We start from the raw sequence: 16,012 nt of genomic DNA, 5'->3' as shown, positions 1-16,012 counted from the left end.
AAATTAGAAGGGAAATTTTTTTTTTAAAATGTCAACCCTCCGTCAATTTTTTGAACTTGTGACCTGGGTCACTAGATTAGAACCAACATATCTGAAAAAACCCAACCAATCAAATATTGAAGGGTGAAATCGAAAAAAAATCAATTATACAAAATGGATTTAAAACCAAAACTAGCAATTAAAAGATTAAGGATCAAAATGAAATAAAAAAAATAAATTAGAGGTAAATACAAATTTTTGATTGAAAGGTGAGATGGAAAAGAAAAATCAATCGAATAAAAAGAAAAAAATAATAATTAAACAAGCGAGGATCAAATTGAGAAAAATAATAAATCATAAATTGAAACTGAAGGATGTGAAATTGAAATAAAAATAAAAATTCTACAATAGAGAAAAGAAAAGAAATAGTAATTAAAATAATAACGATCAAATTTAAAAAACCAATATATCACAAATTGGGATTGAAAGAAAATAATTTTTTTAATAAGAAGTTCAAGAAAAAAAATAGAAATTAAAAGAATAAGGAGCAAATTAAAAAAAATATAACAAATTGAGATTGAAGGATAAAATTGCAAACAAATAAAACTTTTTTAAAAAAGTCAAGAATAAAAATAAAAAATAAAAAAAAGAACAAAGTTGACATATCAATAACTAAGAGTAAAAGTTTAAAATTTTAAATGGTGAGCATAAATTTCAAGGGGAGGAAGAGAGAAAAGAGAGGAAAAAAAAATTTTTCAACCAACAAACCGTGTCACTTTTGTTGCCCTAACATGAAGAGGATGTTGTGAAGATTCTAACGTTATGAATGAAGAAATAGAGTTTTTGGCCGCAGAAAGGCGAAAGGTGCCACACATGTCATCCGTTTTTCCATTAAAATATTATTTTATATTTATTATTGACTAAATTTCCTTAATCAAGTTTCTAATAATAGAAAAACCATGATGAAAAGATGAAAAAACCCTTGAACTAAAGCTTTTAAAATTTTGAACTTTAAGGGTAATCGAGTCATTTTATTGTAAATAAAAAAGTGCAAAGACTAAAAAGCCCTTAGATGGTAATTTAAAATTTTTTACTTTTAAGAATAAATAAGTCATTTTATTGTGCATAAAAAGTGCAAAGACTAAAAAGGCTCCTAAATAGTAATTTTTTTTAAAAATTAATTTTAATGGTAAATGAGTTATTTCACTGTGTTTTAAAAAATTAAAAAGATAATTTCACCCTGATTAATCTAGTAGTAATCACCGACTCTTGTGAAGAGATCAAAATACCTTCAACACTAAGGCTATTGATTTTTTTTTTTATTTTTGAAAAGATAAAATGGTAATTATATTGTCATAATAATAATAATCTAAGTCTATGTAGTGTGCAATGATTTCACCTTGCCCTTTAGTATTTTTTTTATTTGTTGAATCCACAATTTCCGATGAAAATAAATCCAAAAAATAAAAATTCCTACTATATGTATATTATTTTATAAATGCATCATTGCAGCAACATAATGAAATATAATATATGGGTTTTTGCTAGCTGAGATGAAAAACTGTCAAATGTCATATAAGAGACTTTATACAACTAATGAAAGAAAAGCACTATATATATACTACTGTAATTTCTTTTTGGTTATTATTTCGAGATAAAATAAAAAGATAAAAGAAACAAGTTTTTTGTACCTTGTCTAAAAAGAATTTCATTAAAAAATTATTTTAAAAATAAATTTATTTTATATATCTTTCTTTATCCCTTCAATTAAATTAATGTTTATCCCTTTACTATCTAATGAGCCTCCATTAATGATAATAATAAAAAAGCAACCTAATGGTAGCCATCTCAAATGCACGTTTTTTTAGTCTTGAAAAGCCTCCTTTTATGGAAAATCCGAGCAACAAAATGGGCCACTTGATACAAACATGAGAGGACTTGGTAAAATCATTGGGCTGATAAAGGGTTCCACCACGAATTAATGATAGATCTTCCCCACCAATCAACCGAAGGGTCTCTTCTAATCGATTAATATACTGACTTTCTGCAGTTCATAATGCAATGATCTACACTGTAGCATTTATCAGGGAAGAAAAAAGCGAAAAGATGATGATGATGATGATTCATATCGCACAGGCAGCTGGGACTGCCTCATAGGTATAAGAACCCTTTTGCAGACAATTCTCTTGTGTATATTTAGATTTATGTGCTAATAATCTTAGTGCGGAGATTTGGAAAAGATTTGTTTGTTTCTTTATTTGCCCAAGAAGATTCTTGTCTTTGCTTCTTACAATTCTGTTTTATTTTCTTGAATTAACGTAAACCAGGTTTCGATTGGTCTGGTTGATAAAGTGATTTGATGTCTTCTCAAGGGATTTTGGATCCAATTACCCTCATAATTGAAGACTTGTTATTAAAAAGAAATTGGTAGCTAGTATTAAGCACCATCATGTAACATAAGCTTAAGAATAAGAAAGAAGAACAATGGAAGAATTATGCACACCAAATTTCAATTTGATGAAATGTTGATATGTTTGTGCCTGACGATTTGGTCTTTGTTAAAGGGTAAGCTGACATCAAACAACAGGCTTGTTAAATGGGAACAGTTAGGGTAGGGAAGTGGTTTTCAGTCTAGGCACAGGCTAGCAGGATTGTCAGGATAGATAAGAGTGCGAGAGACTCAGAGAGTGGCTTGGAGCGAGGTATATTTCTGATTTTAACCTGGAAAATGCACATTTCCTGATCATTTAGAGAGCGAGGCGAGACAGTTTGAGTGATTAAACATACATTTTAGGATGCATAAAGGTTAGGCAGCAAATCATAGAAGATAAACAAGCAACATAAATAGAAGGTGATTAGGTGAACATAGGAACCAGGAGGATCTTCCATTCATTGAACCTCAATTCATTTGTTTTGAGTTACATTAACTTCTGCTGAAGATGAATGTTTGGACAGTTTAGATGCATGTACGAAATGATCCTGTTAGTCAATTGTCCACGAGCTTCATCATAATGGAGAGACCATGTCACCTTCTTAGCGAGTGGATGAGGAGATCGTGCGAAACATTGGTTTCTGCTTAATCGCTACCGAGAAAGATGGCATTGCCGGATTGCTTGTTCTATATGCAATGGCTCATAACATCAAGCTGCTCCGATTTTCAGTCATTATGATAATCATGATCTGCCATAATATGGATTCATCTTCCTCACAATAGGTAGCAAAACTTCAAGTCACCAGAAAATTCTTGGCTTGCAAACCCACCAGTACATGCTAGTGAGATCAAATATTTCCACAGAAGCAATCCAAATCAAGTAGATGTGCGGGGTAGACCCCAGTACCAACTCTTAGCAAGAACCTGAATACAAGTAAACTTTCCAGCTTATGGAAAGACAAGGAACCAGTAGCTTTACAGCTTCTGGTGTCAAATAATCTTTCGATACAGATAACATCAACATCAAATAGGAGAAACAAGTAAACTAACACCACAAACTTGCCGTTTTCTTGAATCATTTCATCATGACAACAACAGGTACTGGCCCAGTGCTACAGTTGGATGTTATTTAAGGATTAAATAGACTATTTTTGTTCTTTGTTTTCATCATAATGTCTTGGTGGCTTGTTATTCCCTCTTGTTGTACAATGATATTCCTTTTGTGCTCTCTCGTTGTCATAACAAAAAAAAAACAATGTAGCTCTGTTTCCTCCTTAAATAACAAAAACAGCTACATCAATCAATTGGTCTGCAATGGAATAACAAGACATCTAAGGTAAACTGTAACAAAAGAACGAAACTGTAGTGTGAGAATTTTTAGGAAGACCACCAAGATCATTTTCTTAAATACACCAAGCTTGGAGTCTCTGCCTCCTTACATAAAGGCTTTTCTGAAAACAAGTACTTCAATTCTTCTAAGCAAACAATTTCTAATTATGCGCTCCTAATCCATATTCTTCCGGCAATTCAACTCTTCCAAGGGATAAACTAACAATAAGAGCATAATCTTCACAAGTCTCAAATGCTATTGCATTTGTCGTCGAAATAGGCAAAACACAGTACAGGTAAAGAGTTTTGAAGATGCGCGCACTACATGAATCAATCGGTGCACGGCCACTAAGAGCTACAAACTTATCATGAAACAAATGTAATGGGCATTTTTCGATCAAGTTAGAACTATCATAAGCATCCTCAAGGAACACGTACAATAATCTAGATGGCAACATAAACTCAGAATGAAAAGCATCCAATTGAGCAGATGTCATCCTCTTCTCCATAGTCAAACTAAGGAGTTCTGTTACGAGAAGAAGGTAGCTAGGAGGCTTGGCAATCAAGGAAGAGGAGATAAATAACAGTATGTGACAATTAAGAAGAAAATATGCAGAATTAGCTAAAGATGAAGTATTAGTTAGTAGCTGTTATAACTGTGAATGTGATGAAAGTTAGCTGGTTAGAGTTGTTAAGTGTTAGTTAGATAGTCAGTTGAGATAGCCAGGAGGCTAGAGTTCATTGTATATAAATCATGGTATCAAGAATTTGTGAGGAGACAAGTAAGAAATAACAGATTGCAGAAGCAATTCATTCATCTCTCTTTTCTACTTCTCTAATTCTCTCTAATTCTTCCTTTTCTCTTGAGTTAGCCAGCTTGTTAAGTCAAGTGCATAACAAGTTCATGAGGCACTGCCACCACACGCTTTGACGCTTTTGGATCAGCAACTTCAAATCTCCTAGCATTCAAATATGGAGAAGGGAATTCCATTCTTTGCCACCTCTCAAAGTTCCTCAATATAAACCATGTTTGGCCTAAAACCAGCAGCAAAACCCATGTCAAAATCAAACGGACCAAGAAAGTTACCATCTTTCGATATTCTAGCCATCTGTTTCGTTGGATTGATAGCAGGAACACCTTCAAGCCTCAGTCTTTCCTCACGAGAAGCAACATCTAATGAAGAATCCCATTGAAATCTTTCACTGAAAAAAATCTGGGTACTTTGGAATCAATGAGTTTTTGAAATCTTGAGGCAAACCCAATTCATTTTCAATGGATTCAATCTTCTCTAAGGGCACCCTACAATCAACTGACAACATCAACATCTTCCTCAAGTTCTTAACCAAAACGGGCTCCATTAACTCTTTTGCTTCAGCCTCTTCGCTTGCAATCTTTTCAGCTTTCTCAGTGAAAGTAACAAAAGGAGGTGTCCTGCTATTACCACCACCAACACGAAAAATTGAAGGGTACTTTTCAATGACAGACATAAAGTTCCATTTTTGAAGAAATCCAACTTCCTTTTCAAGGTCTCTTAGAAAGACAGACTGATGTTTTTGTGATTGGATGATGGACTTGAGCTTTAGTATTAAAAATGGCTTCTTTTGTAAGTCCATTGCTCTGTCAAGGTTTTGCACACTGATATATTTTCTTCTTGGGTCTTCTTCCTCCACTTGATTTTTGCCTCAATGGAATCCATATTGATCCTGGTTTTCGAAATACGGCAGGAGGTGACCGTGTATAGGTGACAGACAGGATTTTGAGTATTTGTGTAAGCCATAAAAAAATGGATCTTCCATGCATTTTGGAGTTCTTTGGAGAAACAAAATCAACCAGCTGGAATGCAGAAAGTGGTTTAATGCTGCTTTGTTGCGCGGGGAGAAAAGTCCTCATATGGGCTTGGATCATTTGGTTATTGTGGACTTTCTTTGTCTCAAGAGTTGGCCCTTGTAAAATTAGTGAACTCTTGATGAGGCTTGTGGCTATACGGTGCTCAAGAAAGAAACGTACACAGAGGGAAGACTTTGGATTTGCTCATCAAGTGCTTACAAACACTATTTCCTACCTAGGCTACCCTGTGCTCCATACTTTTTGTAGCTGTCTTGCAAAATGCAGTAAGGAAAATAAGTGAATAACAAAAGCTTCACGAATTCCATTAACTTATAAAACTACCTGCATTTTCAAACAAAATTAAATTGCTCATATTGCTTAAGCTCTAACACTGCTGTGTGCCTGCTATACCGTCTCGAATGAAGCATACGGTTCTATGGAGCTATGGCTAGACCTCATATTACTAAAACTCTAAAACTGTTGTGTGCCTGTGTGGGAAAAACCAAAAGGGGTGAAACAGTTCTTAGTGATAATGTTGCTGTAAGGTTTTATCTAAACAAGAAACAGAATTCAAGAGGATGTGTAAAACAAGTTAGAGTAAATTTGTAGATGTGAACCAGCTGTCTATGGATTCTTCCCCGCTTGAGGTTTTGGTACAGATAAACTCGGATGTTCCAAATATAACTGCGCGGACAGAGGTTCGCTGCTCATGGATTTTATTGGGGTCATTAATGGAGGTTGCTGCCTCTGCTCTGTGTCTGTCGGGATCCATAACTCTGCATCCTTGCTTGCGCTATCATAAGCAGTTATCTCCCACCTGCAATCTGGTAAAAGAGAAGTTCAATCCTCACCTCTAAAAGTGTCGAAGAGTTCACGAAAGCTAAATCATACAGCAAACAGCAAGAGCGTTTGCTTGGATTTTGTGGATCAAGCAACTTTGACCAACCAAGAGCAGACAATGCATACCAAATTACTGCCACATTAACCAAGTACATCGTGGAAGAACTTTGGTAAGACCTTCCGAGACAGACAGTTTAACCAAGAATTGATGCACGCGAAGCTAAAGACAGCAATAAACAAATAAAAAATACTAGAATTTCAATGAGGAAAAGAAGTTGTAGATGTGAACTCTAAGCTTATAGGTTTTATTTTTATTAGAATAATAGTTATCAAGTTTATATTTATTAGGAGTTTTATAAAGTCTTAAATAGAATAGAAATCCTACCTCAATAATAAAAAAAATATAAGAATTTTAATCAGAGATGTGAACTCCAAATTTATAGGTTTTATTTTTATTAGAATAATAGCTATAAAGTTTGTATTTTTAGGAGTTTTACAAAATTTTAAATAGACTAGAAATCCTATCTCAATAAAAAATTAAAATTAAAATCTGAAATTATAAAGAAAAAAACATGAAATCCAAAAATAACAAGAAAAATTATAAAAATTGCTAAAATCAGCCTTTAAGGTGAGATTTTTAAAATACAAAGATCCAACGTTTGAAATAGCGATTACATAATTACTTTAAAGAAAACAATATCTAGAAACTCTTTTAAACATTTGAGAGAGATTCAATGATTGAATTAAAAGTTTTGATTTGTTATTATGGTCTAGCATAATCAAATCTTTTTTTTTGAACTTAGACATGTTCCACTGGTTCATAAATATATCTGCTAAATCATCTACATAATTTGTCTGGAGCAGATCCTCATCTAGTTATGATAGACCTACACCTGACTAAATAGGCTATCAAGTCTATATTTTTAGGAGGTTACAAAGTCCAAATAGACTAGAAATCCTATCTCAATAATAATAATAATAAAATCTAAAATTACAAAGGAAAAAAACATAAAATCCAAATATGACAAGAAAAATCATAAAAATTGCTAAAATCAGCTCCTAAGGTGAGATTTTTAAAATATAAAGATCCAACATTTGGAATAGCGATTACATAATTACTCTATGGAAAACAACATCTAGAAACTCTTTTAAATATTTTAGAGCGATCTAATGATTGAATCAAAAGTTGATTTTTTATTCTGGTATAGTGTGATCAAATTTTTTTTTTGAACTTAGATATATTTCACTGGTTTATAAATATATCTGCTAAGTTATTTACATAATCTGTCTGGAATAGATCCTCATCTAGTTATGATAGACCTATACCTGACTGCTCATAATAACTTATTGTAGAAAGTCCAACAACATCAAGATCTTTGAGAAAACTCTCCTTCCACTTTCGAGCCATAAGACTGGTTCACTGTGAGCTTGAAAATGAACCTTTCTAGCGGGATGTTATAAGGAAAATTACAGCTCCTCTCTCCACCAGTCCCTATTTTGAAGCATAGAATGGATAGTTACACATGCAAAAGTTTTCTCAATGGTACTAAAAAACCAGGGTAAACTCAGCTGAAAAGGGAATCTATTCACCATTGTAAATGGAGCAGCTGTTAGGGCTGTACATCAAAATAAACACTCCAATTTGGCCTATCTTATAGAGGATAGAATCCACAACACCACATGTAAAACTTAGCAACAGAGCAAGGAAAGCAGTCAGCAGATCAGAAAGAATTCATTAAGAAAACATTTGAAAAAGTTCACCCAGTAAATATGAACATTTTAAATTCTATTTTTGCCAAAGAATCTGAGGAAAGAAAACCAAAAAGTACTGTAGAGCAGGAACATTACAAACCAACTTGGTGGCACACACACACGACGGAGACAGGAATGACCAAGTTCAATCAAGTATCATCAAAACCAAGATTTCTACTAGCATTCAAACTATGTATTAAAAATCAATCAGCAAAAAGTTTTTCTTTTCCATACCTGTAAGCACATTGACACACCAGATCTCTACAAAGTATTAGAAAGGAGTTTTTCTAACAGTATCAACACTACTGCATTTAAAAACAACCAACAAAAAGTTATCTTTTGCATTCATTCAAGTACAGTAAGCTAAGGAGAGGAATATCAAGAACCAACCTTTCGGATAAAAGGAAGAAGCCCAGAAAGTACAGTAGAGTGAATGTAATCTCTAAGCTGGGATGCCTAGCTCTTTGCACTACCACATTCCTATACCTCCTCCTCTCAAATGCATCTTCACCAATCAAAACCAAAACTCAATAAATGACCATGCTAATCATTATAAAGTACAGAACTTCACATTAAAAAGTGTGACTTTTAGTTTATTTTTATCATTGCACTATTTTTTTTTTTTTTGTTATTATTGAGTTTGGTTAGGGATAATTTAATAATTTAATAAATAAAAATATTAAAAAATAGATGATACATTCATTAAAATCATCAGCATGTTAGCCGTCTTCAAATGGCGCAAGGAACTGACTCCAGCGGCTAAAAACTGGTTCCAGGGCGGCTTCTGATTAATCAACATTCTGCGTTGGCGATGCTTCGACAACGAAGTGCAAGAAAATGACGTTTCAGTTTCCACGAGACAGCGATACAGATTAAAGAAAACTGATTGGACCAACAGACGTGGATGCACCAGTCTGCCTAGGCTGGGCTTGACCAGAAGGAATATATCCTCTGTTGTTTCATTAGCCTCCAGCCTCCGCCTAATAAAACGGACAAAATTTTATTACCAATCAAGAATTTCAGTTACATCTCCCGTCAAATCTCCTCGTAAATAATTTCATCTTGCAGAGGCAATGACAAGTCCTCCTGCTGCACTTAAAGGCGACTTAGCAGCAGAAGTCAAATGGTAACAGCAGTAACTCACAACAGGTGTTTTGCCAGATTGATCTTTGTACCTCGCAGCCCGTTACGGCAGCTGGAAACTAGAGGGGATCGAATACATTATAGCCATGTTTTTGAATCAGAAGAAATCATGCAAGCCATTCATTCAAGCAAAGAACTAGGGCTGGATCAGTTCATCACCAGGGTTTTGCCTATGAAGTCTTACAGCTCCACTAGATGGTCCATTGAATGTGCTGTATCGTCTCAATGAAAACATCTCTTAAGAATTCATAAGATTCCTCTTTCAGGTAACGAGGTTTAGTTGAAGAGCAACAAGTGGATCTTACACTAATTATTATTAATCCACGGAAATTGTTACAAGGTACAGGCGAATTCATCAAAAGGGAAAGTAATACACAGAGATTAGGATAGGATATGATGGCAGAACTCTACTGTACTAAGGCACTTGTATTGTAAACAAGAAGTGCTCCCCCTGCAAGAAGGCCAGCTAGGGTAACAGCCCAGATCAACAAACCAGTAGTGCCTGCAAGGATTACATTGTTCATGTTGTAAATCAAATAAACTGAGCTCTTAAACTGGGAATTACATGAGATATTTATCTTTTAAAGAAATATTCTCTTGCATCATGAAATTAATTGTCAAAATGCAGCATTGCTTACCTCCAACATAAACTTCACCACTTGGAGACCAATCCTTGGGGTCGTAGATAGGACTGTGTATTAAACACCACAAAATAACAATCTCTGGTCATATACTTTACCAGAAAAATATTCAGAAATATACAGTGGATAGCTTACCTGTATCCATCAACATTAGCACCATATTTGTCAACAAATTGGTACACTCCCTTTCCCTGCATCAAGCCCAGAAATTGGATTACTAATCACTGACTCTCTGTTAGTACAAAATAATTCATTAAGAAGGGTAATTTAATGGCCATTTACATCCCGAAGGAAAAAGGCAATGGATTTAGAAATAATTACCTTGCCCTTTCTCCCTGAAGCATCAAGCCCACCCCTTAAATCCATGCCGCCATTGATTCCTGTACAGCAATCCATGTTTTTTCTTCAACAAATATTCAAGTAAAGGGACCAAAACATACTCATAAAAATACAGGCCACGCAGACGCTCACGCATGCGTATATATTATATTTTTGAAAAAAAAATGATTTGATGAAAAAATTATATTGAACAATACAAAAAGATTAATAGCACGTAAATCTTCGATGGGAAAGAGAAAAGTATCAGCCAGGAAAGATCTTATTCGCATATCTGGTGCCTTTAATGTACAGGAAAATTAAGGAAAAAAAAGGTTCATGCAAGAAGAGATTCCTCATTCCTTAGTTGAATATTTATGATAATTAATTTCCTAACAAGCTCTTAATTAAATTGCTTAGTAGAAGCAGACATGTGACTGAGAATGTAATATTCATTGATTACATGGTAAATTAATACAAGATCGAAGGTTAAATATTTCAAGAAGATAGATGTCCGAAGCTTCTTTTTTTAAATTTTTTTAATATAAATAAAGATGTCTAATTCATGGCTAAAAACTCCCATCAAATTGCAGGAATCAATCAATTAAATACTTTATTAATTAATCAATTAATTACACTTATTAATTAATCATAGTGAGTACAGTTAACAAAAAAAAAACGAACCAGTATAAAATTAAGCTTACACAACATTAATTAGCTCTTCAGCAATTATTTATTGCAATACCAAAATAATAATAACAAGAATTATATGTGTATGATTAATGAAAAGGGTAATTAATTAATTAACATAATATTCTATGGACATGTATCAATCAAGCAACAGACCATAAGGCTGATCAGTCTTGGACTTCCTCGAACGACTAGCCTCAACTTTGAAAGATGATCTCCTTGAAAGGCTTGGGAGAGAAGGTTTCTTGACTGTAAAAGGAGCTGGTTTCAGGCTCATTGATGAAGCCATAACTGAGCTGGTTGCCATGATTAATTAGTGTTTAAGCTTTGCTTGATCTGCTCTCTGCTTGTTTTGCCCTCCTCCTTGCTGGTCTTGAGCTCCAATAAAATACTAACATCCTGGATAATGAAAGCGATAGCATGATGATAATTATTGACAGATGTTGCTACATGGCATTGCTTGTATGGCTGAAATCTGGATATGATATTGCAAACATTATCAGGATGGCCAGGTGTTTCAAACTAGGTGGCTCTGGAGTATGCCCTACCTGATTACATGACAGATGGAGTGACACCATTGGCTTAGAATGGATCATCAAGAGATTATCTACAGTATTTAATATTGTTTTCCTTGAATTTTTTTTTTTGTGTGTGGCATAGCATCCCAAGATGGGAATATACTCTTTGGATATTGTGTTGCCGGACCCGTGGCGCAGGAACATCTCTCACCCTCCATTTTAAAGGCTAAAATTCTGAAAGTAAGCTAACAACGTCATCAACTAATTCCTGAGACCACCACCACCACCATTATCTATAATGACACCAGCAGCAGCAGCAACCTAGCTAGGACTAGGTGGAATGTGATCAAACAATAGACCAATATGAATATGATCTCAAAAGAATAACAGCAGCAGCAAGAGTATTAAAAATGAGGGAATTTCGCATGAAAAATCAGACTACATGTACTCCATTGCAATCCAAGTCCAAGGAAGAATAAAATTACACATAGGGATTCACAAGGAGGAGGTGTTTATGTTTCTGGACAATCACCGGGACAGGCTATATGATACACTATTGTAAATTAGATTAGCAGAAGTCTACTGTGATAAAGCACTTGTGGTGTAAACAAGAAGTGCACCTCCTGCAAGGATTCCAGCTAGGGTAACAGCCCAGATTAGCAAGCCAGTCTTGCCTGTAAATATTACATTATCCATGTCATCAACAGATAAATTGACCTCATAAACAGGGAAATCAATAACTTAATGTTCTTTCTCTGCATCACGGGTGTATATTTCTCGAAACGCATTGAGTTACTTACCCCCAGCATAGACATCACCGGATGGGGACCATTCATCAGCGTTGTAGATAGGGCTGTGTATTTTCAATCAGCAGAAAAGATAAGTGTTATCGAGGACTTAATCAAAGATGCGTATCTAACTTGAACTATCTAATTACAAGATGCATTGCTAATTATCAGACCAATTAACACTGGTTTAAATGTTCATATATGTAAACCTCAAGCAGGAGCCACAAATACAAATGTAAATGAAGAATCACAGAAGCCAAAATTAGCTGATGTTTTAGTTACCTGTAACCATCCACATTAGCACCATATTTGTCGACATATTGGTACACCCCCTTTCCCTGCAGGATCAAGTTTTAATCACCTGTAAACTTTCAGTAAAAACACGCAAACTTAGGTTGCTATTCCATGAATTTTTGACTAATAACTACATCGAAGGGCAAGGATATTCTTATACTCATGCTTAGCAAGAGGGGTGAGGATTGAGTTCGAGTACTATTTTTTTATCTATAACTTTTAGCTAGCTTAAGCTGTTGGAAGAGAAGGTAAAATATGATTTATATAATTTTTTCATACATTTCTTCGAATAAAAGTGTTTTGACTTAAAATTTTCATAAACTTGCAGAGAACTTAAGAGTGTTAAGATTTAAAATCGTTACCAAAAAAATAAGTAAAACAAGACAATATAAACTTGAAAGCAAATTAAAGCACTACACACTAACCCTGGGCTTCCTTCCAGATGCATCTAACCCGTTCCTGAGGTTCATGCCACCACCCGTTCCTGGACAACAAAAATTAATTACGACTCTAAGCCAATCCATCTTATGTTATTTAAGTAATTTCTTTTGCTTCTAAAAATCAACAAGATAGAACACAAGATGAATGTATATGAATTGTTTAATGCTACAATAAGCACAGTCCAGGCAAGATCCAACTCCCTTCTAGACTAAGGAAAGAAGGATTTAAATGAGGAAATGAAAATCAAGAAAAGAAAAGAACATGAGGAGAAAAAATCAATTAATAATTACTATTTTTTCTTAATTAATTATATTTGAGTGGGGTGAGAGAGTTCAGAGGAGAAAGAAAAGGACTCGTACTTGTCTGTAAACAGGAAAAAGTGCAAGGAAACAGAATTATTGAGATCAAATCACTATCATAATTTTTTTTATAATATTCATCAATGATTAATTAATTTGTTGTTTTGTTACTTTGCATTTCACTTCCTGTTCAAGCACTTGTCATAAACTTTCTTTCAGAAATGGAGAGGAAGATCATTATATATGGGCCCTTCAAAGAAACCTTCCATTTATGTTTCTATCACAGATCAGCTTCTCTCATGCTCCCAAATCATACAAAATGCATTAAGATTTGTGTTTTCCTCTTCTACATGCATGTATCATATGAAAAGGGTTTGAGTAATATATATGTATGTTATACGAGGAGGAAGAAGCAGACCAAAAGGCTTATCGGTCTTGATCTTCTTGACACCACTGGCTTCAATCTTGAAAGATCTCCTTGAAAGAGTTGGGAGGCCTCTCACCGAAGACTTCTCAACCGTGAATGGAGATGGTTTCAGGTTCAATGAAGCCATAACTGAGGCTGCCATTACTGACCTTGCTTCTGCCTTTCTTTTTTCACAATCTCCCGTTTATCCTCAACTATGTGGTCTGCACGCCTGCTAAAACCCTAGATAATAAGAACAATGGCTGCATAGGTGGCATTGATTATGTGGCTGAGTTATAGATAGGGTAAGCAAACATTATCAGGAAGGCAACAAAGTTTTAAAGAGGTGGAAATGAAGCATGCAAATGCTCAGTACCGCATCTTCTTACAGGAGACGTGGAGGAAATATACCCATGCATAGCCATTAATAGTGAATTCTTTATATCAGGTAAAACAAAATGCATAAATAAATAATATATAAGAGAAATTAAAAGGTTTCTTTTCATCTCAGTTTCACTACACTTTTTTTTTTTTTTGTATTTTGATAATTCAATTTAGCAAAAATAATGATTAAAAGGTTAATTGGAGGAACTTTTTGTTTTAAATATATTAGAGGATAATATAAATTATATTTTGAGATCTAACCTAATATTTTAAACTTTTAGGTTAAAATAGTTTTTTAAGATGATTTCATAGTTTTGATGAATAAACAGTTACAAGTTTAAATCTTATTATTTTTATTTATTTGATAAAAATTGAACATAAAGTAATATAAACATGTGTTAAAAAATGTAAAATAAAAATAAAATAATTAATATTATATTTAAAAAACAGAGAAAAAAACATAAAAATCAAAATCTTTTTAGAATGCGTTTATCTTACGAGGTGCAGTGCACATAGTAATTAAGCAAACAAACTTTTACTCCTCCTTTTAACCTTTTTTTTTAGTCCCAAAAAATCATGGCAAACACAAGTGCAAGGCTTGTATTCCCCCCTTACTCCTTACAGAACATATCCTTGAAGGAAAAGCAACATAAAATTGGGTTTAGATAAAAGCAAAGACAACAGTCAACAAGAGTTGATAGACTAAGTCATAGGTTTTAAACACAGAGGACTATCGAATTCAAAAAGGTAGGAGTGAAGCCTAATTTAATTTTACAACATCTCAGTTTCACAACACATTTTTTTATATATATATTTTATTAATTTAATTTAGCAAAAATAATGATTAAAAGGTTTGAGGAATTTTTGTTCTAAAGATAGCATTAATGTCCGCTGCAATTTCAGACTTTTTCTAAACTCCTCTCTTTCTTATATTTACTTTTAGTTATAATTATTTTTTTATTATTGATTTTATTGTTATGAAAAGAAATATTGGTTGCATCATCAATTTTTCTAATTCTTTCCATTTAGTGTTTGTTTATTTACACGACTGCGGCAGTGTTTAAAGTAAACTCTAGATGTTAAAATATTTGGTAATGAAGAACCATAGTTTACTATTCATGTGGGTCCCATTTAAATTTTGTTAAAATCACAAGTTTGCGGAAAGCAGTTCTCAGTTGCTTTCTGCAAACCTGTGGACATAGTGGAGAGTTTCACTCTCCACTGTTCTAGCCGGACTGAATCCAGTCCAAAGTTAAATGCATTGAACTGGATCTAACCTAGTTAAAAAAAATTTAATTTTAATTTTAATTTTTATTTGTGTTTTATTCAAAAAATTAGAAGCAGATCACTTGATGGCGTAACATTTACAGAATTTGATCGCAATCTCAATTTTGTTCCTGATGATATTTTACATGATGTTGTTGTACACTTAAAAAATCAAGAAAACTGTAGTTTTTGTCAGATGTATTTCATACATGATAAAATTATAGATAGTTTAATGGATCAATAAAAAATATTTGATATAAGTATTATTTATTTCATGATGTAATAGTAGTAGTAGTTAAATCTACAATATTTAAATTTAAAAATAACCATAAAATATATATATATATATATATATATATATATATTAATTGTTTTATAACCTCAATTTGAAAAGTATTCTTTTAACTAAATACATTAAAATATTTTTTGAAACGAATACAATTTCCTGCTGTAATTCGTATAGACTGCTGATCTAAAGAAAATGGATGTTTAGCAAATAATCATAGCTTCTACAAGAAGTAGCAGACACGATTAAGATTCATAAAATGGGCGAGCAAACTACATGAAAGGAAAAAGAAAAGAAAGAAACAATGGGGGAAAAGAAACATTATAAGCAACTAAGCATTTGTGCAAGCTTTGAAGCAGCAGCTGGGCCACTGAGAATCGCA

General features: G+C 33.5%; 2 protein-coding genes and 1 pseudogene across 3 annotated transcripts; all 3 read right to left on the bottom strand.

The window, feature by feature from the left end:
• Positions 1-4,453: 4,453 nt before the first annotated feature.
• LOC118035694 (protein WHAT'S THIS FACTOR 1 homolog, chloroplastic-like) lies at positions 4,454-9,496 on the bottom strand (annotated as a pseudogene).
• Positions 9,497-9,577: 81 nt separating this feature from the next.
• On the bottom strand, positions 9,578-11,338 carry LOC118035695 (photosystem II 10 kDa polypeptide, chloroplastic). Its single transcript, XM_035041309.2, has 5 exons — positions 11,105-11,338; positions 10,265-10,323; positions 10,079-10,134; positions 9,941-9,993; positions 9,578-9,804 (listed from the first exon to the last, which is right to left on the bottom strand). Exons 1-5 carry the CDS (start codon positions 11,253-11,255, stop codon positions 9,710-9,712), a joined length of 414 nt encoding a protein of 137 aa, XP_034897200.1. The 5' UTR covers positions 11,256-11,338; the 3' UTR covers positions 9,578-9,709.
• LOC118035696 (photosystem II 10 kDa polypeptide, chloroplastic) lies at positions 11,104-13,980 on the bottom strand. 2 transcript variants are annotated; one of them, XM_035041311.2, is made up of 6 exons: positions 13,707-13,980; positions 12,974-13,032; positions 12,537-12,592; positions 12,267-12,319; positions 12,087-12,140; positions 11,104-11,347 (listed from the first exon to the last, which is right to left on the bottom strand). In XM_035041311.2, exons 1-6 carry the CDS (start codon positions 13,855-13,857, stop codon positions 11,340-11,342), a joined length of 381 nt encoding a protein of 126 aa, XP_034897202.1. In that variant the 5' UTR covers positions 13,858-13,980; the 3' UTR covers positions 11,104-11,339. The 2 variants fall into 2 exon arrangements, with proteins under 2 accessions (XP_034897202.1, XP_034897201.1); XM_035041310.2 differs by lacking the exon at positions 11,104-11,347 and having other exon boundaries at positions 11,893-12,140; positions 13,707-13,973.
• Between the last annotated feature and the right edge of the window lie 2,032 nt (positions 13,981-16,012).

Source organism: Populus alba, chromosome 11 (genome assembly GCF_005239225.2).
Source record: "Populus alba chromosome 11, ASM523922v2, whole genome shotgun sequence".
In the NCBI taxonomy this organism is placed as follows: Eukaryota; Viridiplantae; Streptophyta; class Magnoliopsida; order Malpighiales; family Salicaceae; genus Populus; species Populus alba.
Note: the sequence above shows the minus strand (reverse complement) of the source record. Positions and strands in the feature narration are given on the sequence as shown.